The following is a 26,729-nucleotide window of genomic DNA, read 5'->3' on the forward strand; positions in this document are numbered from 1 at the left end:
TCAAAGCTGTAGGTAGCTTATCTCAACGGTGGCAGCAAAGGCTCCCCCGGAATTGCTGTGGGAGTTGCTTGGAAGCAGCACGGCAGCCACACTGCTCGAGGACGCTCTGGGAAGCGGTCTCCTTCACCTCCACGGGCAGCCCTGCTGCTCTTCAGGACTCCTCCAAGGAAGCCTTTCCAGGGCACTGCACTATGCTACCCACTTCTGTCCTGGAGGGTCGGCTACAGTTTCCCTCCTTGTGGCCACGGTGGCAGCCCACTCTGTGACAGGCTGCTGAGGCCTGAGGGGTGAGGAAGAATCTGCTTGTCGGGGAGTCGGGAGAGGATTCCAGGTGTAGGGTACAGTGTGTGCGCGCGCCAAGGTCGTGAGACCAGCCTAATGGAATAGAAAGAGAAACTGGAGCCTAGTGGTCAAAGAAGAGGTTGGAAGGAAGTGCAGTGGATGGAGAAGTCCGAGAAGCCAGTGGGACTTTTAAAGCCTCCGCACACGGTCTTTGTGTTCGAAGGGCTACAGGAAGCAATTTACTTTTAAGACACAGAAGTGGCTGCGGTCCTTGTTTTTCCGGATCTGCAGGGGCCACCTTAAGCCGGCTCCACCTTAAGCAGGCTCCACCCAGGGCAGCCATTGGGCCCAGCTAGAGGCAGGCTGGCACTGCCTCCCCCCTGACTAGTACTCTCTCTCACCTTAGCGGCGGTTATGGCTATGTTCCTTCGGGTGGCAACCCAGAGGCTGCCTCCCTGGAGGGGCTACTGCTCCAGGGGGTCACAGGTAGAAGTTCGTGTGTGGTGGGGTTCCCGGAGGGTGGAGAGCCTGCCCCGAAGGCTCTGTGACGTCATCCTGCCGTCCAGACCCCGCTCTTCCCTCCTGCCACAGGGCAGGGCTGTGGCTACTCTCTTCCCTCTGACCCGTGCGCTGTTTCTCCCTGCAGGGCGCACTCAGCCAGGACTTTGTGGAGGCTCTGAAGGCAGTTGTAGGGAGCCCCCACGTGTCCACTGCTTCTGCCGTCAGGGAGCATCACGGGCACGATGAGTCGATGCACAGGTACCAGAAGCTGCTGCTGGCACTCAGGGCCCTGGGCTGTCCTCATCTCTGCCCACCACTCTGGCAATTCTCCCCAAAGAGGGAGGTATTCTCTGCCCCACTCTGCTGCGGCCCTGTCCTCAGGTCCATAAACAACTCCAGGTTCCTGGAAAGGAGAGGGCAAGAGGCCGCCACACCTTTTCAAACCTCTGAGTCCTGTCTGCTCCTAGGTGTCAACCTCCTGATGCCGTGGTATGGCCCCAGAATGTGGACCAGGTCAGCCGAGTGGCCACCCTGTGCTACAACCAAGGCGTTCCCATCATCCCATTTGGCACAGGCACTGGTCTTGAGGGGGGAGTCTGTGCTGTGCAGGTATATTGGGGTGTCCTGGGTCTGGTCCCATCATACATAGCACATTTACAGCTGTCTTCACCTGCCATCCTGGAGCTCTGGTCTAACTGCTGGGGGCCTCAGCCCAAGAATGGGGCTCTAGGGGCTGGGTTGGCAACGTTCTTGGTACCCTTGCTACCAGGGCGGAGTGTGCATCAACCTTACCCATATGGACCGCATCATGGAGCTGAATACAGAAGACTTCTCTGTGATGGTGGAACCTGGCGTCACTCGTAAAGCCCTCAATACTCACCTGCGTGACAGTGGCCTTTGGTTTCCTGTTGGTAGGCCTTGAGCTAATAATTTTCTCAGAGCCCCGAGGGATAGGGGGTGCCATCTGGGGATTTCAGAGGGTCCCATTTTTCCCACAAGAGGGAAAGGGCCTCCCCAGTTGCCCTCCGCAGCGTTTTATTCTCTAGACCCAGGTGCAGATGCTTCTCTGTGTGGCATGGCAGCCACTGGGGCCTCGGGCACCAATGCCGTGCGCTACGGAACCATGCGGGACAATGTGATCAACCTGGAGGTGGTGCTGCCTGATGGCAGGCTGCTTCACACTGCAGGCCGGGGCCGTCATTATAGGTGAGCAGGGCTTGACCTCGTAGCTGGGTCTCCTGGATAGGCGGCACTCAGGAATGCCCCGGAAGGAACTCTGTCTGGAGGACCAGTGCTAGTGTTGGAGTGGGCTCTCCCTGTGCAAGGCCTCTCTGGGTCATTGGCGCCGAACGGAGACAGGGCCAAGCCTGTCTTCTGGCTTTAGGCTTCAGGCTGGAAATCAGGCGGCCTGTGCACTCAGCTACTTTTGTGTGTCCCTGGGCCCAGGAAGAGTGCAGCTGGCTACAATCTCACAGGACTCTTTGTGGGCTCTGAGGGGACTCTGGGCATCATTACGTCTGCCACCCTGCGCCTGCACCCTGCGCCTGAAACCACAGTGGCCGCCACCTGTGCATTCCCTAGTGTCCAAGCTGCTGTGGATAGCACAGTTCAGATCCTCCAGGCGGCAGTGCCTGTGGCCCGCATTGGTGAGCCAGGGACTGGGTCAGTCTGGGTGGGTTCCACAGAAAAGGACCCATTAGAAGACCAGGCCTTACATGACCAGCCCTCTCCCTGGTTCCAGAGTTCCTGGATGATGTCATGATGGATGCTTGCAACAGGTACAGCAAACTGAACTGCCCCGTGGCACCCACGCTTTTCCTGGAGTTCCATGGCTCCCAGCAGGCACTGGCAGAACAGGTGCAGCGCGCAGGTGCGCCGGGGAGAGCGCCGCAGTGGGGCCTGGTCTGTCTTATTGTAGGGCTAAGGATCGGCCTTTCTGTTCCTGCTGCAGAGGCGATCACTCAGGATAATGGGGGCTCTCACTTCTCCTGGGCCAAGGAGGCTGAAAAGCGCAGTGAGCTTTGGGCAGCGCGGCACAATGCTTGGTATGCAGCCTTGGCCTTGTATCCCGGAAGGAAGGTGAGCAGGGGCAGGGGTGGGTCTGCAGCTCAGTCCACAATCCCTTTCCTCAACCCACTACTTTACCGCACAGAGAAGGCTGAGGCCCACCAAGGGCTGGCTGAGTGGGCGTGAGGCTCAGGGCCTTGTAGGCCATGGCACCCAGCTGTTCCAGACTGGTCTAAGGGGCAAACTGTTATATGCCCCAAACCTGGGGAAATTCATGGGAGCCAGCCTCAGGTGCAGTGTTGAGCTGAGCCCTTAGAGATTTTATTTTTTAAAAAAGATTTATTTTATGTATATGGACACTGTTTTCATGCACAGCAGAAGAGGGAATCCTATCCCATTACAAAAATGGTTGAAAGCCACCGTGTGGTTTCTGGGAATTGAACTCAAAACCTCTGGAAGAATAGCCAGTGCTTTGAACCTCTGAGCTGTTGCTCCAGCCCCAGTCCTTAGAAACCTTAGACACAGAGGGAAGACCTCATGGGGAAGGACTAGAAAGGAAAGAGGCAAGTCCACCCAGAAGAGAAAGCTGAGATTATGTGGAAGCGCAGAAGTATGGGGTGCTGGGAGCCTGTGGGTGGTCCAGGCTTGGATTCAGGGGAGTAGTGAAGACCTGGATTAGTGAACACTCCCATGGCCAGTGGGCTGCAGGACAGATGTTTCATTCCAGGACCTCAAGGTCCCCTGGACTGGTCATAAGCCTGAGCCTTACAACCCTTACGTTAGGTGATCCTTACTTTAGGTGGGCAGTGGGTGACTGGGAGAACCACACAGCTTGCCTTCTGATTTAGGCCTATTCTACGGACGTGTGTGTGCCCATTTCCCGGTTGCCGGAGATCTTGGTAGAGGCCAAGGAGGAGCTTATTGCCTCAAAACTCACAGGTTTTGTTCTACTTACTTTATTTGGGGACACTGGGGTTAGCCAAGGCCCGGGCAAGGAGGCTAGAGGTGGCAGCGCTGTTCTCTGGGCCCCCTAGGAGCCATTGTTGGGCACGTGGGTGACGGCAACTTTCACTGCATCCTGCTGGTCGACCCAGATGACGTGGAGGAGCAGAGGAGGATCAAAGCCTTTGCAGAAAATCTGGGCAGGTAAGGGACTGAGCCAGGAAGGGGTGGAGGCTGGGGAGGGCAGAGGCAGAGGGAGGAGAGGCTGCTGAGGATTCCTTCAATCGGCCTCCTAGGCGTGCCCTGGCACTCCACGGGACATGCACCGGAGAGCATGGCATTGGGCTGGGCAAGCGGCAGCTGCTGCAAGAGGAAGTGGGCAGCGTGGGTGTGGCGACCATGCGGCAGCTCAAAGACACACTGGATCCCCGTGGCCTCATGAACCCAGGCAAAGTGCTGTGAGGATCTTGTGACTCGGCCCACGGTCCCCAGCACGCAGAGGCCCTGCTCTGTACCTTTTCTTCACGCCACTGACTTTGCAAGAGATGCTATCTCTGCCCGCTGGGTAGAGATACAGACCTTTGTCCTCTGCCGCTGGGGCTCAAGGTGAAGGTGAGGAAGATGGACTCACAGGAGAGCTATATTACCCTGGCTGTTCTCAGGAGCCTTTCACTCCAGTAGAAGTGTCTCTCGGTGGATTCCTGGCTGCCAGAGATGGTGTGGGCCTACTCCAAGATCAGATTCCTTTGTGGAGGCCTCTCCTCTGCAGGGCAGGGGGGTAGGGGGGGAGCATCACCACAATTCATCCTGTATATAGTGATAGGAACACCCCTTTCCTGCAAAGGCAAGGAGCCCCCCCACTGCACAGTGATAGACCTTTCTGTCCCCACCCCCACGAATGTGAACCCCACTTGCAGCTGTACCCTCTCCTCCCCTCCAGGTCTCTGACCTTGGGTAATGAGCCATTTGTTTTAGGCCTGTGACAGTGGCCTGGCGAGGTGGAAGAAAGCTAGCCCTAACCCCTCTGCTTTTGCATCCATGAGGCAGAAGACTGCCTGTGGTGGGAGGTTCAGTTTCCCCACAAGGCTTGGACTAGAGCACTTTCTCCAAGCTAGGCAGGTCCTCAGAAGTAGAGATGAGGCAATCCTCTGTGTAGCACCAGCCTTTACCTTCAAAGTCAGGGTCTTGCCCACTTTGAGGCCTGGCAGTTTTGAGATTCCCTGGCCAGAGTTTCCGTCTGGAGGTACTTGGCAGTTGTTCCCCAGAAGTCCACAAGAGGGCACCTGACACCATAAATCTTAAACATCACAGCATTTGCTTAGGGCCAGCTGCAGACACCTTCCAGGGGCCAGTCTCTATAGATCTTTTACCCAACGGGGGTCCAAGTCAACTGTAGCACCATCTCCCCTACTTCTTCCTAGCTCTTTGCGTTGGAGAAACGGGAAGAAGCCACAGCAGGGAAGCAGCCTCTCGCACCCTTCTCTCACCAGGCCTGGGGAGAGGCTGCCATCCCTATGCTTTCTCAGTCCAATTTCACCTCTCAGGACCCCTTCTCTGTAATGTCTGTCTCATGGTTCCCTGGCTTGCTCCCAACCCACTTCGGGATGAAGAAACCCAAACATCAGCAGCAGGGAAAGAGAGCTCTAGTGAATCCCACCCCTCTAGACACAGCCAAGACTGCTCACTCCTCCCACAAATCTTCCCAAGTTCTGCCAGGCAGGGTTCCTACATACATTGCCCTCCAATAACTGTCAACTCAATAAACAGCCATTTCCCCACAGTTTCTTTTATTAAAGAAAATTCCAAACATACAGAAAAGTTGAAAGAACAAATACACTATTCACTGAAGTATCAGTCGTTGAAGATTCAACAATGGACATTTTTGCCTTATTTGCTTTGCGTATTTTTTTGGGGAACCCTTTGGGATTACACATTTCTTGAAGTCATTCAGCTATATAATTCAGCATCTATCTCCTAAGGAGGACATTCTCTTATGAGCTTCAGTACTATTAAATGGCTGTTAGATGGGTGGTTTTCAAAGAGGGCTCCCAAGAGCAAAGGGGAAGAACCCATCTCTTATTTTTCTCCCCTCTCAGAAAGGCAGAGTAGGGACAACACAGGATTCTAGAGAGCTGTCTGGATGGAAGGTGACAAACACAAATGTCACCTAGGAAGCCAGACAAGCCTAGTCCCACCCTCACACCAGGCACTGGCCATCTGGGTCCAAATTCAGAGGACGTGACAGCCAACGAGAGGGCTTTGGTGTGCCAGGTGGGGGTGGAGTCACTGGGGATGAGATGAGCACCAGCCTAGAGAGCCTAGAATAGCACCCGGTATGGGGCCCAGCACTGCCCCAACCAACTCAGCCACAGCCTTGCCAAGGCCGCTGGGCTCACACAGCCAAGGTGGGTACACAAAGCCTGTCTCCAGGCCTAGGGGTCAGGCAAGGAGATCTCTTTCAGGGCTGGGCCCTGCCCCGCCAGCTCTGCTGGTAGGATTATATATAGTAACAGGGATACACAGTTGCCAGGCAGAAGCTGGAGGTGCTGGGAATAGAACAGTGCCCTTTGCAGTGACAAAGCTACAAGGAAGCCTGCTGTGCCAGGCCTTTGGGGCAGATCCCTAACACTCACTGAACTGAGCTGCATGACTGTATCCCCACTTCACATGCAAGGAATCAAGTTCAGATGAATGAATACTTCCCCACCATTCTGCCAAGAAGTAAAGTGCCCCAGAACAGACTGCTCACAGCTCAGGTCCTGAGGTCTCCCACACTCAGGCTCTAAAGCACTTAGTTCTCTGAGCTTGCCTACCTGCCCTGGCTCGCGTCCACCGGCCTCCAACAAATGTCCTTGCACATAGTAGATGCTTCATGAAGCATCTGAGGGCAGGGGACCTCAGAGCAAGGGTGGTGGCACAGTCCAAACTTGTGGGCCTGTTGGGACTGGGCCCTGAGGCAGCAGTACAAGAGGCAGTTCTGCAAATGGTCATGGTGGAGATGGGCAGCCATCTCCCCCAGAGCTTTCTTAGCTGGCTCTGCAGGAGGCCCTGGAACGCAGCTCCTGGAACCTGGCTAGGAGTCAGGGCAGGTATGCACTGCAGGCCCCTGCCCTGAGTTTCCTGCCCAGCCTGCAATTTGCCAACGTTTATGAGGCTGAGTGGCCGGTTCTGGTTCAGGGACTGTGAGCTGGCACAGCCCCAAACCAGGGCCTCTTTCTGGGCCTCAGTGAAGCATGCCCATGAGTCAGCACAGAGCTGTGGATGGAGCAACAGGCAAGCAGAATGCAAGATGGGGAAGAGGTGCTGAAGGACAGGCTAGGCTGGCACCTGGAGGTACCCACAGTCTTGCAGCCTCTGATGACTGTAAGATCTGTGTCCCAAAATATCTTTCCAGAAACATTCAGTCACAACCAGAGATGACGGGAGACTGACAGTCACTCCATGATGCTTAAGAATTCATCAACTTCAAAGACACACCTGAGCCACCACAACAAGCCTCTGCCCAGGTGTGGCCAAGAGCCCTGCAGGTGCTGAGGGAGTGCTGGGCTGGGCAGGTGGGCAGGGGAAACTGGCCTTTGCCTCCACTTCTTGATCTTGTAACAACACTTCATTAAAATAAAATCACACGGTGCATCTTTCATTAGACATTATTTTAATACCATATCAAAACACCTTGACTGATGAAGCTTTTCTCCCAACCTCTGAACATTTTAAAAACATTTTGTAAGGTTTTGTTTTTTTGTTTTGTATTTTAGTAATATAAATACAGAAACCTATCCTGCATGGGCTAACGCCACATGTGAACATCAATGGCTAAAATGTTCTCAGTGTGCCTGAAAACAGGGGCAGCAGTACATGTTCCTTTAGTAACTCTAAGTTTTCTCTGGAAAAAAATCTCACAAGGGCCTAAGAAAAATGTCCAGGCATTTTTTCCAATGTATTTATGATTGTTAAGTTCTCTGATTAGACTGATCCAGGGAAAGGCAGGGAAAACATAGGGAAGGAAGGGGGAAGTGTCCTTGACAGGCTCTTCTTCATCCTCCTTTCTCTTTTTTGGCAAGAAAATCAATATATCGGGGTTTTAAGAGGAGAAAAGTGCAAAACCAAGCCAGAAAAGTGGGACAGAAAAACAGAAAACAAAAAACAAATCCCCCGGTAGAAAGGTTAGTGATGCAGAGAGCCGTGTGCCCGTCCACCCGCGGTCAGCGCTAGCGGTGAGGACATGGCTATGCTTGCTTCTGTCACTGAGTGGGTTTTAGCTGGGCAGCAAACAGTAATCTGTAAACATCACGAGGGAAAACACCAGTCGACACTAGACTTTTTTTTTTTATATAATTTTGTTGTTGTAAACACTTTAACGACAGACCCACAACGCCTTTCAAAGGTGAAAAAGAAATGCCCTTTCCCTCCTGGGCTGAGGGTGAAGGGAAGGAGAGAGGTCAATTCATTCTTCTCTCAGACTCGCTCTCATCCAGTTGCGTGTCCTCAGGGAGGAGGGAGGACCATTTTCTGGAAGTCAGTGCAGAAGGGATGCCCCGTTCCCTCTGGTGTCCCAAGCTCAGCTCTGTCCAGTGTCCGAGGAGCCTCCTCCCAGGAACAGGGGTGTCTGTCCCTGTGTGGGTCGGAAGAAGTCAGTCGTGCTCCGTCTGGCTGAGAGCTGTGGCTGCATTTCACCGTGGCAGCAGCGTGTCCCGCCGAGGGCAGGCTGGTCTGCTGGGGCGTCTGGTTCAGGACAGGCAGGCCCACCGGAAGCCAAACATCATGCCGGCAATGTGGACCTGCACTCTGGAGCTGGGATCCAATCCCTCTGCCTCACTCTCACCCTTGCTTTGTCTTCTCCCCTTGTCATCAGATTTTGAGGTGAAGGTAAAAAGAGCAAATGTCCCTGATTTGCCTGACACCGTCAGCTGTTCTGGGCATTTACTTGGAATAAATAAAATAAACCTAACAAAAGAAAACAGAACAAAGGAGAGAGAAGAAAAGAGATCCCCCCAAACCTTTGGATGTGAGATGAAGTAGAAAATGGGCTTTCTGGGGTTTAAGTTCTGTCTGCCAGGGGGGAACAAAAAAGACAATGCCACCACAGCCCTCAGAAGGCACAGGCAGGGTGGGTGACAGAATGGGGGTTGAGGAGAGGTGTCATCAGTGAAACAAGGTACCCTGGGAAGAAATGGATGTCAGATCCAACAGTTACACCAGAGACACATATGCATGTGTGGGAGGGAGTTGTCATGCTGGCCTGCTGTTATTATGACATTGTGCTGTGGACAGCTGGGCTGAGTATGGCCTGGAACCCTCAGATTCTCCTAGAAGTGGGGTGAGGTGGCCAGCAGTGAAAAGATCTTAGACAAGCACTTTGCAGTGGACAGTGTCCATTCCACAGGTCATTTATTTAGTGAGTCTTCCCTTCCAGAAATGGAGTCTCAGGGGTGAGGGAGGATGAGACAGCTGCAGAGCCTGGCTGGGACTCATCTGCTTCAGCCCATGCACTCTGCAGGGACCTTTTTGCCAAGGAGTGATTCTACCTTTGCATGGAGTTCTTCATGAGTATGTTACTATCCCTCTCTTCTGCTCTCCCTACCTCCAGGAACATCCCTGCACTTCCTGGGAACTGCTCACTGAGGAGATGGCTTCTGTCTTTCCGTTTCTGCTTTCTCCTTGGTGGGGTGTGTATCAGGCAACCCAGCTCCTCTCTCCCAGCTCCCAGAACTTGACCCTAAACCCAGAGCCCCCTGCCTAGTATGGGCTCACCTTTGAGAGGAGTCAGCAAGCAAGCCCAGCAGGGTCAGTCAGCAGGGTGTTCTGGACAAGATCTGTTCACTTCAAACCATGAGTCTATGCAGCTGGAGTGGGGATCAAAAGGAAACACATTAGCTACTGACAACACTGCTCCTGCCAGGGCGCCTTTCAAGGAGCTGGACTCTCAGGCAAGGCCCCAGGGAAAGTGATTATGCGTCCCAGCCCCTGAAGCAGGAGGAGAATATAAAAAGGATATTCGGAGGGTGGGTGGACAGGCAGGTGGCAAGTTTGAGAGATGGGTCGGTGATGCTGCTCTTCCAGAGGACCCAAGTTTGGTTCACACCCACCCCATGAACCCAGTTCCAGGATCTCTGGCCTTGGTGGGCTCCTGCACTCAGATGCATGTACATACACATGGCCATAATTTAAAAATATTTCTTAATAAAATAATGAGGACTTGGGAGAGGGCTCAGTAATTAAGAGCCCTAGCTGCTCTTTTAGAAGAGCCAGGTTCAGTTCCAAGCACCCACACGGTGACTCAGAAACAGCTCTAACTCCAGGTCCTGGGAATTCGATGACCTCTTCTGGTCTCAGTGGGCACCAGGCACACATGTAATGTACAAATCATGCGAGCAAAAAAACCCATGCACAAAAAAATTCAAAAAATAAGCTCAGTGTGGTGGTGGTGATACATACTTTTTTTTTTCAGTTTCTCTTTTTTTAAAATTTTTTATTAATTACACTTTATTCACTTTGTATCCCCCCATAAGCCCCTCCCTCCCCCCTCCCGATCCCACCCTTCCTCTCCCTTCTTCATGCATGCCCCTCCCCAAGTCCACTGATAGGGGAGGTCCTCCTTTTAATCCCAGCATTCTAGAGGCAGAGGCAGGTGGGTCTCTGTAAATTCAAGGACAGCCTAGGCTACACAGTGAGCTCCAGGACAGCCAAAGCTATATAGTGAGACTACCTCAATAAATTAAATAATAAATTAATTATAATAATTAATAAAAATAAATAAAAAATAGAAAGACAGAAAGACAGAAAGACAGAAAGAAAGAGAAAGAAAGAAAGAAAGAAAGAAAGAAAGAAAGAAAGAAAGAAAGAAAGAATGATCTTGGCTCAGCAGGAGACAGGAGTAGTAGGTACAGGTTCTGGTAGAATCTGGCCTTACAGAAAGAACAAGAGTGGGGGCTGGGGAGGTGGCTCAGTGGTTAAGAGCACTGGCTGCTCTTCCAGAGGACCCGGGTTCTATTCCCTGCACCCACATGGCAGCTCACAACTGTCTGTAACTCCTGTTCCAGGGGATCCAACACCCTCATACAGACATACATACAGTCAAAACACCAATGTACATAAAATGTAAATAAATAAAAAAAAGAAAATTTCTGAAACAAACAAACAAACAAGAACAAGAGAGGCCTTATAAGGTCGGAAACCCAAGTGTTGGGAGCCCAGAATAGCAACTGCTAAGGAGGAGAGAACAGGTGGACTTCAAAGGGCAGAAGGTTAACTGCCTGTAAGGTTTGAGAGGCAGGGAGTGGGGCCAGATACAAGAGGCTGGCTAGTGATGAGGGTGGCCAGATCTGGGATGATGAGAGCGCTCCTGAGTCCCAAGGAGCGCTGTATCTACCTAGCTTAGATACAACGGTAGAAGGGGGAGCTAAAAACTGGAGAGGTGAGGGAGGGAAGGCTGTAGTAAGACCTCACTTTACAGTGGTTATGGTGGACTGTCTGCAGCCAAGAACAAACAAAACTCATTTTCTTTCTTTTTTTAAAGACAGGGTTTCTCCATGTAGCCCTGGCTGTCCTAGAACTTACTCTGTGTATCAGGCTGGCTTTGAACTCACAAAGATCCACCTGTCTCTTCCTTTCAAGTGCTGGGATTAAAGGTGTGTGCCACCATGCCTGGCACATCAGGGCACTTTCAAAGAGAACAACCAGATAATTTTCTTAGGTCTCCCAGAGCCAGGGGTTTCCTTTCCTGCCTCTGGTTAATGTTGCAGGGATCTGTGATGGAAACCAGAGCCACCGTTCTCCCAAAGGCCAATCACATACAGGCACAGCTGTGACACTGAGGACCAGCAGTCTGGGGCTGGGCTTAGAAAAGCCCCTGTGCAAGCTGGAGGAGCAGAGAGCAGGTGCTGGCCCAAGGAACACAGGGTGTCCTGTCCTTGACAAGGTGTCTTCTTTCCAGTTAGAAAAAAGACGAAGGATACTGCTGAAGGCAGAGGACGAATCTTGGCCTGGCTAATTATAGCAGCTCTCAGTACATACAGGTAGTGGCTTCTCCTGCCTCCTGGCCCTTGTGGGAGGAGGGTGCTGCACAGACCAGTAAGGACACTACTTCTACCCTTGACACCTCTAAGCAGGACAGGGTTCAGAGAGGAGGAGGAGTCAAGCTCCAGGTGCCATTTACACACGCCTAAGCCAGGTCTACCCACTGATTTCTATTATCTGACTTGCCGAAACAGAGTAGAGCCTTGAGCAGTTCACCTCTGCTCTGCCCTGCCAGTAACTGAGCCTTCCTGTCATGCCTGACTCCTATCAGCGAGCAAAGACTATACAGGCCATCCTGTAGCCAGAGGACTGGATGACTGGTGAAGGGGTTCTACCCCATGGACGTGGGATTTGGCAGAGCTGTTCTTGCCAGGCCCCTGTACCTTTTGTGATAGATGCACAGGCATGGCAGCCTGGCTATCGTGTCCCCCTGAAGCAGCTCCTCCAGGCAGATCACGCACTCACCCGCATCTTTAGTCAGCACATCATCTGCAAGAGAGACAGGGAGACCAACAGGGTTAATCACCAGTGGGTGGGTGGCAGGCACAGAGCAAACACAGGTCTAGGAGCGACTTGTATGACCTAAATAAACCACAATGCTTTGTGTGAGGGGAACACAGTAATGGGAGAAATATGCAGAGAACTAGACAGGCCTTCTGACCTAGAAGCCTGGGTATGAGGGGCATGGAAAAAAGTGCTTACTCTGACAGCAAGGAAGGCTTTGGAGAGCTTCACAATAATATGAGCCAAAGGAATAGGCTGGGACAGGAAGGATGAGATTCCAGGCAAAGAAAATAGTGTCAGACACCTGGGAGCTTGAGGAAGTCTGTTAAGAGAGGTTGCAAAGACACTAACGAAGCCATAGCTAAGGGTAAAACCAAGTCCCCAGGAGCAGATTCTGGCGCTGTGCTGTGGAATCTCGGCATTATAGGTGGAGTATGGGAACTCCCTCTGGAAGCAACTCTGTGCAGCAACAGCACACAAGCTCCCAAGGTCAGGGCAATAGCATGCATCTGTCACTGAGACACTCCACAGGAAAAGGCAAGGTTAGAGAGTCTATCGGGTAAACACCAATGGAGACTCCAGATGTGGGACAACATATACAGACAGTAGGATGGAGAGACTGTCAAAGGAAAAATTCAGACTAAACTTCAAAAAAGCCAGAGGCAGGCCTGGTGATGCAGAGGTGACATGGAATTACCAGCCACAGAGAGCATCCAGTGAGCAGGCTATGGCTGTTCAGGAAGGAGAGCTTAGAACAGGTCACTTCCCAGCACTATCAGTCATGAGTTGTGTGGACAATACATGATGAGATTCTGTGTGTGTTTTTCTCTGAGCTGCAGATCTAATCAGCTAGCAAGGTACATGTCATGTGTGAGTGATGAAAGAGAAGCACAGAAACATCACATGTCTTGCCTTTGTCAGGAGTCTTGAGAATGGTTGTGCCAAGATTTGGGTACTTTGCTCTAATGACCTTTCTTCCTATTGCTGTCTCTTTGTGTCCTGATTATTTTGTTGGAAAGAAAGCTATTAAGGATTCATAAAATATGGATTATTCATAGGCTAGAAGAGCCTGGCAACTCAAACTTCCCTACCAGAAACCTGGAGAAAATAAATAAAATAAAGTGGCTACTCCCACCCCTTTAAAGCAGTAGATACCATATATAACTGTTTGTGCAGGTAAGGAAAAAATGTGGAAAAATATAGCTTTAAAGTGACAAAAAGGAGGATTAGAAGCAAAGTAAACTTAGGTTCTTTTGTGTTATATTGACTGCTTGAACATACACTGCTTTCATACTTAAAATCCTCCATAAAGAAGTGCACTGGAAACCTGGAGCTGTGGTGCATGCCTGATAATCGTGCAGAGGCAGAGGCAGGCAGATCTCTGAGTCTGAGGCCAGCCTGGTCTACAGAGTGAGTTCCAGGACAGCCAGGGCTATAAAGTAAGACCCTATTTCCAAACAAACAACTAAAACCAGACCAATGAATGAATGAATGAACAATCAAACAAACAAACAAACAAACAAGCAAACAAGCACGCTGGCGTGGTGGTTTGAATGGGAATGGCCCCCATAAACACACAGATTTGAGTGCTTGGTCATTAGGGAGTGGTGCAACAGAGATCAGAAGGTGTGGCCTTGTTGGAGGAAGTACATCACTACAGGTGGGCTTTAGGGTTTCAAATGCGAGGCCACGTCTGTCTCTCTCTCTCTCTCTCTCTCTCTCTCTCTCTCTCTCTTCTAGTTGCCTGATCATCCAGACATAGAACTCTTGGCTACCTCCCCAGCACCGTATCTGCCTGTGTGCCACCATGCTTCCTGCCATGGACTAAATGGCTTCTGAAACTGAAAGTCATCCTCAATTAACTGTTTCCCTTTACAAGAGTTGCTGTGGTCATGGTGTCTCTTTACAGCAATGCCTGATGCTTTTCATGGTGACCTACTGGAGGACAAAACTCTCCCCAGAGATGGGAGGAAAAGTTGTTTAGTCCAGAGATCATCCTTGGAAACATCCTTGGCCATTTCTTCCCCATTCTCTGGGGCATCTCACCCCTGACATGGACTTTCAGGCTATATCCTTTCATAAACTTTGTTTCTTTGTCAGATTCCAAAACAGTTTCCCTTCAGATTCCCCCTACCAATGGGTAACACAGCAGTGAACTCAAGAAGCAAGTTAGACTCCTCTGTGTCCCCAACAGCTCTCCAGACGCCTATTCCATTCTTGCACCTGCGCCTTCTCTAAGAGAGCCCGTGTGGCCCCATAGGTGACCAGTGTGGTGCAGGCGAGCAGATAGGGGTTTTTGTTTTTTTTTTTTTTTTTCCCACATCAAACTAGGCCAGGGAGAAAAGGGTGATTCATTTAGTATCCATGGATAGAAGCTTGAACACTGGTCAGTGAAGGGCTGGCAGACCCAGAATTGAACACCTGTTGATTAAATACACACTTTTTGTGGCCTCTTCACAAAGCAATTGTATTTACCTTACCAGCCAGCCTGGGTGTCTCAGCATGGCATGAAGAACTGAGCCTTGTAGCTGCCCTGTTAGACTGACACAGAGCAGGGAGCACAAAACATTGGGATTGAGGCTGCGAAAGGCCATCTGGAGGCTCTAAGGTGGCCCAAAGGAATAAGAGGCTTGGAATCTGGGTTGGCAAGATGGCTTAGTGCATAAAGGTGTCTGTCACAAGCCTAAAGACTTGAGTTTGGTCTCCAAGACCCATATGGTAAAAGGAGAGAATCAACTGCTACAAGTTGTCCTTTGACCCACACACACATGAAAATAAATAAATGTAATGAAAAAAAGAGAGGCTTAGAATTTGACAGCATGGGGAATCCAGTAGTGACTGCACCTAACCCAGACCTGAGAGAGGAGAGGGCACAGTTCCTCAAGAGATCTGCCTACACTTTCCTGTTTCAACCACCAGAGCTGAGAGTGAACAACCACCAGATGTCAGAAATAGCTGAAGCAGAGGCTTGACTATCAAGCACTTCTGTGAGATTTCCACACTCCTGTGACAGGGACTCTGTGGCACAAAGCGAAGGTCCCTGGACCCAGTACACATGGAGGTAATGTAGACAGACTCAAGTGCTCCGTGACATGCCCAGGGCCTCTGAGGAGGGGGCTCAGCAAAAGCTGGATGACAAGAAGACAGGAGCCTTTGCCTTTGGTTCTTTTCTTGGTACCTCTCTAGAGCTGCTTGCACCTTTCTTGATGCCACAAGCAAAGCCTACCGATGTTACTGCCTGTGGGGAAAAGAAAAGTGAAGGAAGAAGAAGAAAGAAGGAAAAAGAAGAAGGAAGAAAAAGAAGAAAGAGGAGGAGGAGGAGGAGAAAAAGAAGAAGAAAAAGAAAAAGAAAAAGAAAAAGAAAAGGGACCTTGATTTCCTGAGCCAGCTACAGACCAACAACTTTAGAGAACCCTCAGAGACTCCTGCAGACCCTTGGCAGATGGACAACTCTGCAGCTAAGTGACTCTCAAGTTTGGGTTCCTTCAGTCTTGCTACCTTGTTTCCTTTAAAGGTCCAGGACACCATCCATCTCACAGAGAGATTAAGTTTTCCATTTCTGTGAAGTGTATGGGGTCCCCAGGTGACAATGAACAGGGCAAACGAAGGATCAGCACTGATGCCTCTGACATCCCAGGACTTTGGTGCCCCATGGAGTGCTCTGGCAAGGCACTCAGCAAGGGGCCCCAGAACTCTCTGTGGCATGGACTTGGGAGGGAAGGCTGAGGTGCAGCTCAGAGCTAGCTAAGAGCAGGGCCATACATCTACTTTTCCCCTTGTGGCACATCAGTAAGGAGGATGAAAGGCAAAAGGAAAACTAGCAAAAGGTGTAGCTCAGGCACAGATGAGTGCCTGGGCTTACACCATCTCTAGTAGAACAGACCTGCTGCTGGTCCAATGTGTTAGCGGACAGGACAAGGAAGGGGCACCAGAGTCTGGTATCTCGGACTCCTTTCATAGTATTGATGGAGTGTCCTACTCTCCAGAGAGAAGATCTTAAGCACAAAGTGTCTCCTATCAGCAACATCATATCCCAATAACCCTGGACTATGAGGTGTAATCCAATGTTTTGACAAGTTTGGCTGCAATGAGGATAACCAGAGGGGTAAAGAAATTAAATAAAGGAAAAGACTGAGATGTTTTATAGTGGCAAAAGCTGTCCCCGGTTTCTCCATGCAGTGCCCTCTCTTCTAGCCTCCCTGCCGCTCCTGTGTACACATTAGTAGGTAATCTGGCCAGGCTGGTCATCAGCAGCCAGATGAGCAGCTGCCTCCTTCTAGCTCTTCTCTAGTGGAAGGAACATTAGGACAGACACAGCCATAGCAGCCAGGCTCTGGTTACTGCTTCAGCACCTAGCAATAGCTCTAGCCAGAGCCTAACTTAGGGCTGGGCCAACATTTCAGGCAGGATCTGAGTTACCTAGCCTGAAAAGGGAAGAGTACTTCCACCCCAACTATAAAGTCTCTGTCAGTAGAAGACAGGAACATTGTACTTGTCTGCCCAGGTCACTGGCTCCAACCAGGATAACTATAGCAGCTGACAGTCAAAGCTTTCCTGCTTTTAGGAAAGCCAGGCTGCCATCCTTTAAAGAAAGCTGATGTGGGCTAGAGAGAGATGTGTGTGAAGTGCCTGCCTCTCAGGCATGAGGTCCTGAGTTCATATTTCCAGCACCTATATAAGAACTAAGCATGGCCAGGCAGTGGTGGCACACGTCTAATTCCAGCACTTGGGAGGCAGAGGCAGGCGGAATCTCTAAGTTCAAGGCCAGCCTGGTCTACAGAGTAAGTTCCAGGACAGTTTCTACACAGAGAAACCCTGTCTTGAAAAAAGCCAAAACAAATCAAACAAACAAACAAACAACAAACACCCCAAATCAAACCAAACAAGAAATAAACAAAACCCAAACCCCAACATAATGGCACATGCCTCTAATCCTAGCACCAAAAAGGTAGAGACAGGATAATTCATCTAGCCAGCTAGCCTAGCCAAATCTGTGAGCTCCAGGTTCAACAAGAGACCCCCATCTCAAAAAAAAGGAAGAGAGGGCTGAAGAGATGGCTTAGCAGTTAAGGGCACTTGTTGCTTTTCCAGAACCTGGCACACACCTAGAGGCCCACAACTTCAGTAACTCTAGTTTCAGAGTATCTGATACCATATTCTGACATCCAAGGGCACCAGGTATGCATGTGCTGGGCACACACATGCATGTACACAGAGGCAAAACATACATACATATAGAAATAAAAAAAGCAAATCATAATTAAAGTTAGAAAAGTTAGGAAGACACCTGCTGTTAACCTCTGGCCTCAACATGCACCCACACGTCCCACCCCCTTCAGGAAAGCACGCTGGGCCGGCAAGATGGCAGAGTGGGTAACTTGCTGCAGAGCCTGGCAACCTGAGTCCAATCCCCGGAATAAACACGGTCCCCTATTTTGTCTTCTGGTCCCACTTTTGTGCAATAGTGCACACCCACATGTGGACATGTGCGCGAGCACACACAGGCACCCACACTAGATAAATGAAAAGGGAGGGAGAGAGGAAGGGAGGCAGAAGGAGGGAAGGCACTCACATTATAGCATAGAGCTTTGCAGAGAGGGTAACATCCCTTGGCAAAGAAGGGGGAGGCTGCACCCAGAACAGAATCTGAGAATGTACTGAAGCAGTGACTGGTCACTATGTGTGTCCTTGATGCTGTGGCAAACTCCCGCCTCACCAGAACATCCCGGCAGTGAGGAGTCCTGGCAAGCCCTGGAACAACACCCTCGAACGTTCAGTCACCTCTGTGGCATCACAGTGCTCTTCTGCTAAGGAAAAGCCACTCCTCCATCTTAGGAGCTTCTGTATTCCTACATTTCTCATTGGGCAGTACGATGGCCAGAGAAAGAAAAAGAAATAGGCATTGAAGCCAACTGCATTTACACAGGGGTAAACCCTCTGTTCTCCGAAGCTCCCTCAGCTTCAGGGTATTCCTAGGTTCAGAACTGCCACAAGAAAGCTTGGACAGGTAAGAAGCTAGTGGCTGGTGCCTGCCTTTCCTGCTCCTCCAGGCCTCTGCTGGTCACTGGTCTCCCTTGTTTCTCCCTAGCAGCACCATGGGCCAGTTCTCTTTTCTTCTGAGCACTGGTTGGACCAGTAAAACTGGTCTTGCTTTCCCTAAATTAAAAAAAAAAAAAAAATCTGGCAAGCACCTATTGGAGGCCTTCCAACCCTCCACTCAGGCCAACCTGCATATTAAGAAAAATACTACTTTCTATCTACCTCATTTAGAAAGTTTCTACTTTTTACTTTAGTGGTTAACTAAATTTCACCTTACTAACCATCATAAATTCTGTAAAAATTTCAGTTGGTGCCAGCAACTGTGGAGGGCGTGAGTGGGTGAGCGAGGTGTGCGCATGTACAGGTCTCCAGGGCAGTGACCAGGAGACTCCAGAACTTGCTTGTGTGTTCACTCGGGATTACCCTTGCTATCCCCACTCATTTTTTCCTACTTCGGGAAATGAAACAGAGCCTCCCACATAACAGGCAGGCACTCTATCACAGGCTGCATTCTCAGCCCTCAAGTCATTTAAAAAGTTTTTAAAAAGATTTAATTCTTTTGTGTGTATGAAGTGTTTTGTCTGCGAGTATGTCTGCGCACCACACGTGTGTCCTGGTGTCCAGAGGTGGTGATCCTCCATGTGAACGCTGAGAATCAAACTGGGGCCTTTACAAAGAGCAAGTCCTCCCAAGCACTGAGGCAACTCTCCAGCCCCTGCAGTCACCTTCCATGAGAAAACAGAACTTCATCACCACTGAGGAAAGCCACATACTGCCCCGTCCAGAAAGATTCTAAGAGCTTATGCTTTATAGCCAGAAATTTCCTCCTTATTTTTTCTTTAATTTTTTTTTTCATTTTAAAGATCTATTCATGTGTATAGGTGTTTTACCTGTATGTACGTTTGTGTAACACAAGGAAGGCATTAAATTCCTTAAAACTGGAGTTACAGATAGCTGTGAGCTGGCATGTGGGTGCTGGAAATCTAATCAGGTCCCCTGAAAGAGCAGGCAAGCTGCTAACTTCTGAGTCATATATATATATATATATATATATATATATATATATGTGTGTGTGTGTGTGTGTGTGTGTGTGTGTGTGTGTGTGTATCTATAATTTTTTTTTTAAATAGATAAGGTAAAGTATGTGAGATTGCGGTGATGAGAAACTAGGAAAAACATGTTGCCAAAAAAAAAAAACCCAAAGTAAGCCCCAGAGTTCATGTTTTGTCTGAATTTGAAACATGTTCTAAGCACTCCAGTCTTCACACAAACCTAGGTAGCAAACAGTGTCCCTGAGTCCAAGGAGAGCATGCTGGCACAGCCCCCTTTCTGCACTGAATGTTTTCCTTTGTAGGAGTTGTCATGGTCATGGTGTCTCTTCACAGCAATAGAAACCCCAACTTAGACAGAAGTGGTACTGGGAGTAGGGTATTGCTGTGATAGGGCTGACCATGCATTTGTTTGGAGGAATGTAGACTTTGAGACTAGATTAGAAAAGAAATTGGATGCTTTAAGTGGGGCTTAATGAGTAATCCTAGTAGGAACATGGAAGACAGTGGTGCTGAAGGCGACTTTAACAACTGGGGCCTGGCCCAAGAGGTTTCAGAGGAGAAGAATATTAGTATGTAGCCTAGAGACCATTCTGGCTAAGAATGTGGCTAATTTCTGCCCTGGTCCAAAGAGTCTACTTGAGGCTAAATTGAAGAGTTCTGGATTAGTTGCATTGGCAGAGGAAATTTCAACACAGCATAGCACTGACTATCATGTGTTTCTTAGTATTCACACTTAAGATGATCTTTAATGAAAAGGAACAAGCTGAGTAAGAGAGACATACAAAACATACACTTAAAAAAAAAAAAAGTGGTACCAGGAAGTAGAATGGAACTAAATCCTGTGGTCAAGGAGATAAACAGATTAAAGGAAAGCCTGATATTAAATGGAGTAAGAAGTGTGCTGACCTCAGATTAAGACCCCATCCAGCCAAGCTTCCAACTTGTGAAAAGAAATTAAAGAACAGCTTAGCTCCAGATGCACTCAGATAATCCCAGCACTCAGAAGGTAGAGGCTGGTGGATCTCTTAAGTTTGAGGTCAGCTTGGTCTACAGAGTGAGTTCTAGGATAGCCAAGCTTAGGTGGTTAAGGAAACCATCAAAAACAGAAAGCTGGTGAATATGTAATTGCACCAGGACGCCATGTTCTAGTCCCAGCAAACAGCAGAACCTGGCAGCTTTGGCCAAATGCTTCTGGCTTTAGAGTTAAGGACAGAAGAAAGAGGTTACAGAATTTCCCTTTGTGACTAAGGAAAGCCACTGAGGCCAAGCATGTATAAGGGGTGTTCCTGTATGGAGGCCGAGAGATGGTATTGTGTGAACCTGTGAAAGTGAAGCCTGGATTGCCCTGGAGACCCCAAAATGTTGGTGATGCAGGGCAGAACCAGCCCAAGAGAAAGAAGTGTGTTACAGTCAAAAAAGCTGAAAGGAGTTGGAGACCTGAAGAGCATTTTGACATCAGACATGAAAATGTAGAGTTTGAACTAGGCCCAGCTGGTTTTCTGTCTTGCTCTAGTCTAGTATTTTCTTACTACACTCCCTTTTGGAATGGTAATGTACATCCTGTGCCATTACATGTTGGAAGCATGTGATCTGCCTTTTAATTTTGATTTTATAGGGAATTACAATTAAGAGATTACATGAGTCTCAGAAGAGACTTTAAACTTTGGACTTTTAAACAGTGCTGATATTGTGATAGACTGTGGGGGCTTTTAAAGTTGGACTAAATGTATTTTGCATTATGATATGGCTACAACCCAATGGGAGTAGGGAGTGGATTATGGTAGTCTGAATACAAATGGCCTCCATACATCCATTAGGAGTGGCACTATTAGGAAGTGTTGCCTTGTTGGAGTTGTGTGGCCTTGTTGGAGGAAGTTCATTTTTTTCCTGCTGCCTGCTGATCTGGATGTAGAACTCTCAGCTTCTCCTCCAGCACCATGTCTGCCTGCATGCTGCCATGCTTCCCGCCATGATGATAATGGACTAACCTCTGAAAATGTAAGCCAGCCCCAATTAACTGTTTCCCTTTGTTAAGAGTTGCTGTGATCACAGTCTCTTTACAGCAATAGAAACCTTAACTTATCATGTGAGGTGACTTTGATTCTGCCACAGACATTATTACAGACTTCTCCCCATGGATTCTAACAGCCAAGTTCTCTCAGGCCAAGACCCATGTGAAGCTTCTTTGTGCTGTGACAGCAAAGGCAGTGTCTTCAGAGAGCTCTCGCCAGCAGACCACAGGACAAAACAGTCTTCATAAGGTCTCGACACATGTGGGACAGAAGTAAATGCAGTACTTGAAGCTTCGGCTGCCGTGAGCTCTGAGACACAAGACCCATCCTTCCATGGTTCCAGGAAGAGACAGGGATAAAGCTGAGCCTGAGCAGGGGAAGACTGGCTAAAGCAGTGACATCAGACCCAGGAGGATGGCAGTCACAGGGAAAAGGAAAAGCTATCTGCTAGGGAAGAAAGAGGTTCAAAGACAGGGCCACAGGCTGGCCTGTAGCTGGCCCTCTTGCACATCTCGAGGTCTTCAGGCCACATGTACCAAGAGAGATAGCATACCCTCCTGCAACTGGCAGGAGGAGATGTAAGACAAGTAGGCAAGTAGGAGATATAAGACAACCAGGCAAGTAGGAGATATAAGACAACCAGGCAAGTAGGAGTATAAGAACAAAAGTCTTGTTGGAAAATTTAAAATATATTTAATATTATATTTTACAAGGCCCTGGATTCCATTCTAGCACCTCCCCCCATATTTTATATTTGGAGCACTAGAATGGAATCTAGGGCCTTGTGCATGCTAAGTGAACATTCTACCACAGAGCTACACTTGTAGCCCTTGAAATTTTTGAGTAGGGACATGATAATAAAAATTTTTGGATTCTAGATTGTTCACGTTAGAGGTGTATAATTATTTATGTCTATACAAATGTTCAAAAATTGGGAAAACTCCAAAACTTAAAACATTTCTGGCCCTAAGAATTTCATGTAAGATCAACCTGTGGTAGGATGATTTTTTAAGAGAAACAAGCAGGTTACAGTCATCTGATTTATTTTCCAGGATTGCATAGGAGTCATGAGCCCTCCCTAGGCTCTTGGAGCATCCACACTCTTCCTAGTGCCTGCTCTGACTTTAACCTGTGAAGGTGGGCTAGGGCTGAAAGCATGCATCCATCTTGTAGGGAAAAACACACTTTCCTGGCAAACACTGTTAGACCAGACAAACACAGAGGGATGGAAAGCCAGAGATCCCCGGCAGCACTGTCTGGGCAGCATGAAGTCAGTGAATGCTGTGGAGCCTTGCTTCTTCCATGGCAGCTGCAATTTCCTAAATATTGCTATGTGTTGAGCTCTGTGCTAGAGGGCTCTATGTGCAAAAGTTGCTATCCTTATTTTATGGTCAGAAAATGAAGGCAGCACTTGTCTAAATTATATAGTCGGTGAGCGGCAGAGGAAGACTGACCTCTGATCATCTGAACTACAGAAATTTACCTACAATATACCAGATAGATCTGGCACTCAACTTTATCCCCAGAAACATGTTAGCATGACCTAGGTGTCATAGGATCCCCTAGACTATGATTCCATCCTTGCTGGATTCATACTCAAGCCTTTTTTAGTTTTATTTTTTGAGACACGGTTTCTCTGTGCGGCCTTGGCTGGCCTATAACTCACAGATATCTGCCCGGCTCCGCCTCCCGAATGTTGGGAATAAAGGTGTGCGCCACCACTGCCTGGCACATCCTCAATTACAGGGCAGCCTCTAGGTAGGAAGCCATGGTAGGGACAAAGACCCTCCAGCACTCAACTCCAAACGAACCTACCAACTGAACATTCATTCCAACTACTGTCACGTGGCTTAACCAGGTGCTCACCTGAGCCGCAAAGAAAACAGGAAATGATCAATTCCCTGTGGGTACCTCCAGCACCATCCTTTTCCTTACCCATGGAGAGAAGGTATTATCTTTTGACTCCTCTGATGGCTCTTAGAATGAGTCCAATTGTCTTGGAACTTGCCATGGTCAGGGGCAGCGTAAATAGGGAAAAGAATGGCCACGCCTCCCAACCAAAGGCCATAGAATGGAAGTGCAGAGAGCACAGGACTGACTGAGTGGCTGAGAGCCTTCTCAGCACTGTGGCCTGACTGAGTGCTTGACCCAGGACTTGGATTCCCTGGCTTCACCTCATCTACTCCAATTTATAACCAAGGCTCTCTGGAACAGCAGGTTCCTCATCACCAAAGATATTGCTGCTAAAAGAAAAGTATACAGGGGTTGGGGATTTAGCTCAGTGGTAGAGCACTTGCCTAGCAAGCGCAAGGCCCTGGGTTCGGTCCTCAGATCTGGAAAAAAAAGAAAAAAAAAGAAAAAAAAAAAAAAAAAGAAGTATACAGCAGCTGGGCGTGGTGGCACAGGCCTGTAATCCCAGCACTTGGGGAGGCAGAAGCAGGTAGATCTCTGTGAGTTCAAGGCCAGCCTGGTCTACAAAGCCAGTCCAGGATGGCCAAGGCTACACAGAGAAACCCTGTCTCGAAAAACCAAAAACTAAAAAAAAACAAATAAACAAGCCCCCCTCACCTGGAGGCTATGCCTCCAACTGTCCAACTCATCTTGACATCAGGAAGCAGACAGACAGACAGACAGACAGTCCTTACCATTGTAGGACAGGCGAGGTTTGCTCAGACACATTATAAAGTGCATTTCCATCTCATCGGACGCCACAGACTTGGAGCAAATGGGGCACTTGAAACCTGGAAGAGAGGAAACAGCATGAACTATCTTCTTCAAATGCAGCTATCCACAGTCAATGCTCAACCACAATGCTGAGTGGGGTCAGCACTCAGGACAGTGACAATGTGGACAGTGGAGACCCATTTGCCCGAAAACACTTTGCCACACACCATTTAACAGAGGTTGCTGACTTGTGTTTCACGTTCTTTTAGACCGTTTCAATGAGGTCTAGTAGACAAGGAAGCAGCAAACTAAGGCAGCTGAATAATCTTTAAATATCAGAGCTTACCATGCATCAGTCCCTCTCAAGGGAGGAATCACTACTGCCATTTGCACCTCCATCCCTCACCTCCTCACATACCTAGCAACTTCGACATTCACCCAAGCATCTTCTTGCCTCTTGAAACTAAGGCAGCTATATCCTTTAAGAAGTATGTGAGCAGTTAAGGGAGTTGGTGGTGGGGGCTCTCCAGAGTGTTCCTAAATGCTAAGTAAAGCAGCTGTTTCCATAGCCAGGCAAACACAGCCATTGTAATCTGTTGCTTTTTCCCAGGGCAACAGATTGTTATGCACTGTTATGCACCAAAGGGCTTCCTCAGCACTAAAGCAGCATTGGTAAGTTCTGGTTGAGGATCTTCTGAGTTGAGCTACAATTAAGCAAAGCTAACTTCCTTTTTTTTTCCCCCCCCAAGAAGGGTTTCTCTGTGTAGCCTTTGGCTGTTCTGGAACTTTGCTTTGTAGACCATGCTGGCCTCAAACTCACAGAGATCCACTTGCCTCTGCCTCCTGAGTGCTGGGATTAAAGGCTGGGGCCCACATCACCTGGCAGAAAGCTGCAGAAAGCTAACTTCCAGATGGATGAGCGCGCACGCGTGCAAACACACAGTTGCTGCCTCACCAGCAGGCTAATGTACTGATGAGCAAACATGCCCAGTGATAAGATTGATAAGACAGTTGAATTATTATTCCAGTCTTTTTCATTTTATATTACTGAAACATTTTCAAAGAGCTCAATTCTTTGCATGCAGATTCTACCACAGATCCACCAACTCTGAAAAATTATTGATTTGTCAGCACCCATTTGTGTACATCAGTGTCTTTTTTGGTGACAGTGACTCTTACCTACCTGGTCTGGATGTACTAACATGCCATAATACATCTAGTTTCAGTTAGAGTTTTCGTAGTCTAATGTTGATAATGGCCATCTACAGTGTCTATTCATTTTAAAGATGTGTGTGTGTGTGTGTGTGTGTGTGCTGCTTGCATATACATTGTGTGGGACATACATGCCTAGTTCACATGGAGGTCAGAAGAGGGCATCAGATTCCCTTGAAATGGCATCGCAGATGATTTGAGCTGCCATGTGGGTCCTGGGAACCATTCCTGCGTCCTAAGCTAGAGCAGCTAATGCTAGTAAACTACTGAGTCACCTCTCTAACTCTACTCCCCAACCCTTGCCGTTTTTGAGACAGGGTCTCACTGTACAGTCTTGGCTCATCTGAAACTTGCTATGTAGACCAGGCTGGCCCAGAACACACAGATCCACCTGCCTTTGCCTACCCTGCAACATTCTTAAAGAAACAGTAAAAGGCCAAACAGTCAAATACATGGTCGTGAGTCCCAAAATAAATGACTTCACACCTTCTCCAGTGGTCCACACATGCCTTGCTAATCTGTGTGGAAAGCTGTGACTGGGGTAAAGTGGCAGAGAGACAGGAAGCAAGTCACACAAGGTACTTACTTGAAGTCTTCAAATCTTTTTCTCAGTGATAATGCTAAAAAATATATATGCATATATATGTATGCTAAATGCTAACTAACACACACACACCACACACACACACATACACAGTCCTGGAACTCGCTATGTATACCACAGTGGCCTCAAACTCACAGAGACCTGCTCGCCTCTCTGATTAAATCTCTCTGCTGGGATTAAAGATGTGTGCCACCAGAGCCAGTATCTATAATGCTACAGGACCAAAAGCAGACGTGGTGTTCAGCTAACTCCAGCTGAAGTGGACTCCATGGCATAACTCCTATCCCCCTGGCCCATTTAAAAATTCTCAGCATCTACATCTCACCAATACCTGACCTCTGCTTGGTTACAAGTTCACAAGTAGCAAAAGCAGAAGACCAAAAGAAGTTTGAGAATGGAGTTTCCTGGCAGAACCAGGCTGCTTACTTTTTAAAACTAGCTTAGAAATGTGCAGATTAGTGTCACATATGCAATGGAGAGATGAGGGATAAACCTGAGTCTCAGAATAAAGACACTCTTCATTTCTAATCTAAGTCCTGTGTGATTACAAAAGATTTTCTGTTGTTTCCCACTCACAAGAGCAAGGGTTCTTAAGGATTTAAATGGCTTAGAGAATAGGTGTTTGCTGCACTCCCTGAGTTATCGCCCACATGTAGCTGAACGCTGGGGCTGTAGTGGTAGAGGGACCACAGGTCCTCCAAACCTAGCCTGGGCACATACACAAAGGTGTATTCAAGTGATCTGTCACTAGAAAAAGTTTACACTTCCCATGCTGCGTATTTCCCTAGCATTTCTGAGAAGATTTAGGTAATTCCCGAAATAACACCTGTATTCTAATGTGAGGCACTGAGTGAAAGAGAAGGGGTCAAATTACCAAAGATATTGGCAAACAGG

At 48.7% G+C, this 26,729-nt stretch overlaps 2 protein-coding genes across 4 annotated transcripts in view; one reads left to right on the plus strand and one right to left on the minus strand.

Moving 5' to 3' along the window:
• Window positions 1-609: 609 nt before the first annotated feature.
• Window positions 610-5,622, plus strand: Ldhd (lactate dehydrogenase D). Its single transcript, XM_021632514.2, has 11 exons — window positions 610-768; window positions 929-1,041; window positions 1,251-1,392; window positions 1,553-1,694; window positions 1,830-1,989; window positions 2,230-2,429; window positions 2,525-2,653; window positions 2,735-2,862; window positions 3,639-3,729; window positions 3,825-3,936; window positions 4,029-5,622. The coding sequence occupies exons 1-11, from the start codon at window positions 697-699 to the stop codon at window positions 4,192-4,194; spliced, it is 1,455 nt and encodes a 484-aa protein (XP_021488189.1). The 5' UTR covers window positions 610-696; the 3' UTR covers window positions 4,195-5,622.
• A 1,743-nt stretch (window positions 5,623-7,365) lies between these two features.
• The window catches only part of Znrf1 (zinc and ring finger 1), a 98,519-nt gene continuing 79,155 nt past the window's right edge, over window positions 7,366-26,729 (minus strand). The window contains exons 2-5 of one of the 3 annotated variants that reach the window (XM_021632516.2): window positions 24,001-24,096; window positions 12,132-12,237; window positions 9,484-9,575; window positions 7,366-8,344 (exon numbers count right to left, since the gene is read on the minus strand). In XM_021632516.2, coding sequence (XP_021488191.1) covers window positions 9,518-9,575; window positions 12,132-12,237; window positions 24,001-24,096 — 260 coding nt within the window. In that variant the 3' untranslated portion in view covers window positions 7,366-8,344; window positions 9,484-9,517. Of the gene's footprint in view, window positions 9,576-12,131; window positions 12,238-24,000; window positions 24,097-26,729 lie in introns of all 3 variants that reach the window. The other 2 variants (XM_021632515.2, XM_060391949.1) reach the window with 2 other exon arrangements.

This window comes from Meriones unguiculatus, chromosome 10, assembly GCF_030254825.1.
Source record: "Meriones unguiculatus strain TT.TT164.6M chromosome 10, Bangor_MerUng_6.1, whole genome shotgun sequence".
In the NCBI taxonomy this organism is placed as follows: domain Eukaryota; kingdom Metazoa; phylum Chordata; class Mammalia; order Rodentia; family Muridae; genus Meriones; species Meriones unguiculatus.

Excerpts from the sequence above, each read along its gene's own strand:
- Ldhd (XM_021632514.2), top strand. The coding sequence starts at position 697 with ATGGCTATGTTCCTTCGGGTGGCAACCCAGAGGCTGCCTCCCTGGAGG. Across the intron at positions 2,654-2,734 it reads AGAACAGGTGCAGCGCGCAG|AGGCGATCACTCAGGATAAT; the intron begins GTGCGCCGGGGA and ends TTCCTGCTGCAG. Across the intron at positions 2,863-3,638 it reads CCTTGTATCCCGGAAGGAAG|GCCTATTCTACGGACGTGTG; the intron begins GTGAGCAGGGGC and ends CTTCTGATTTAG.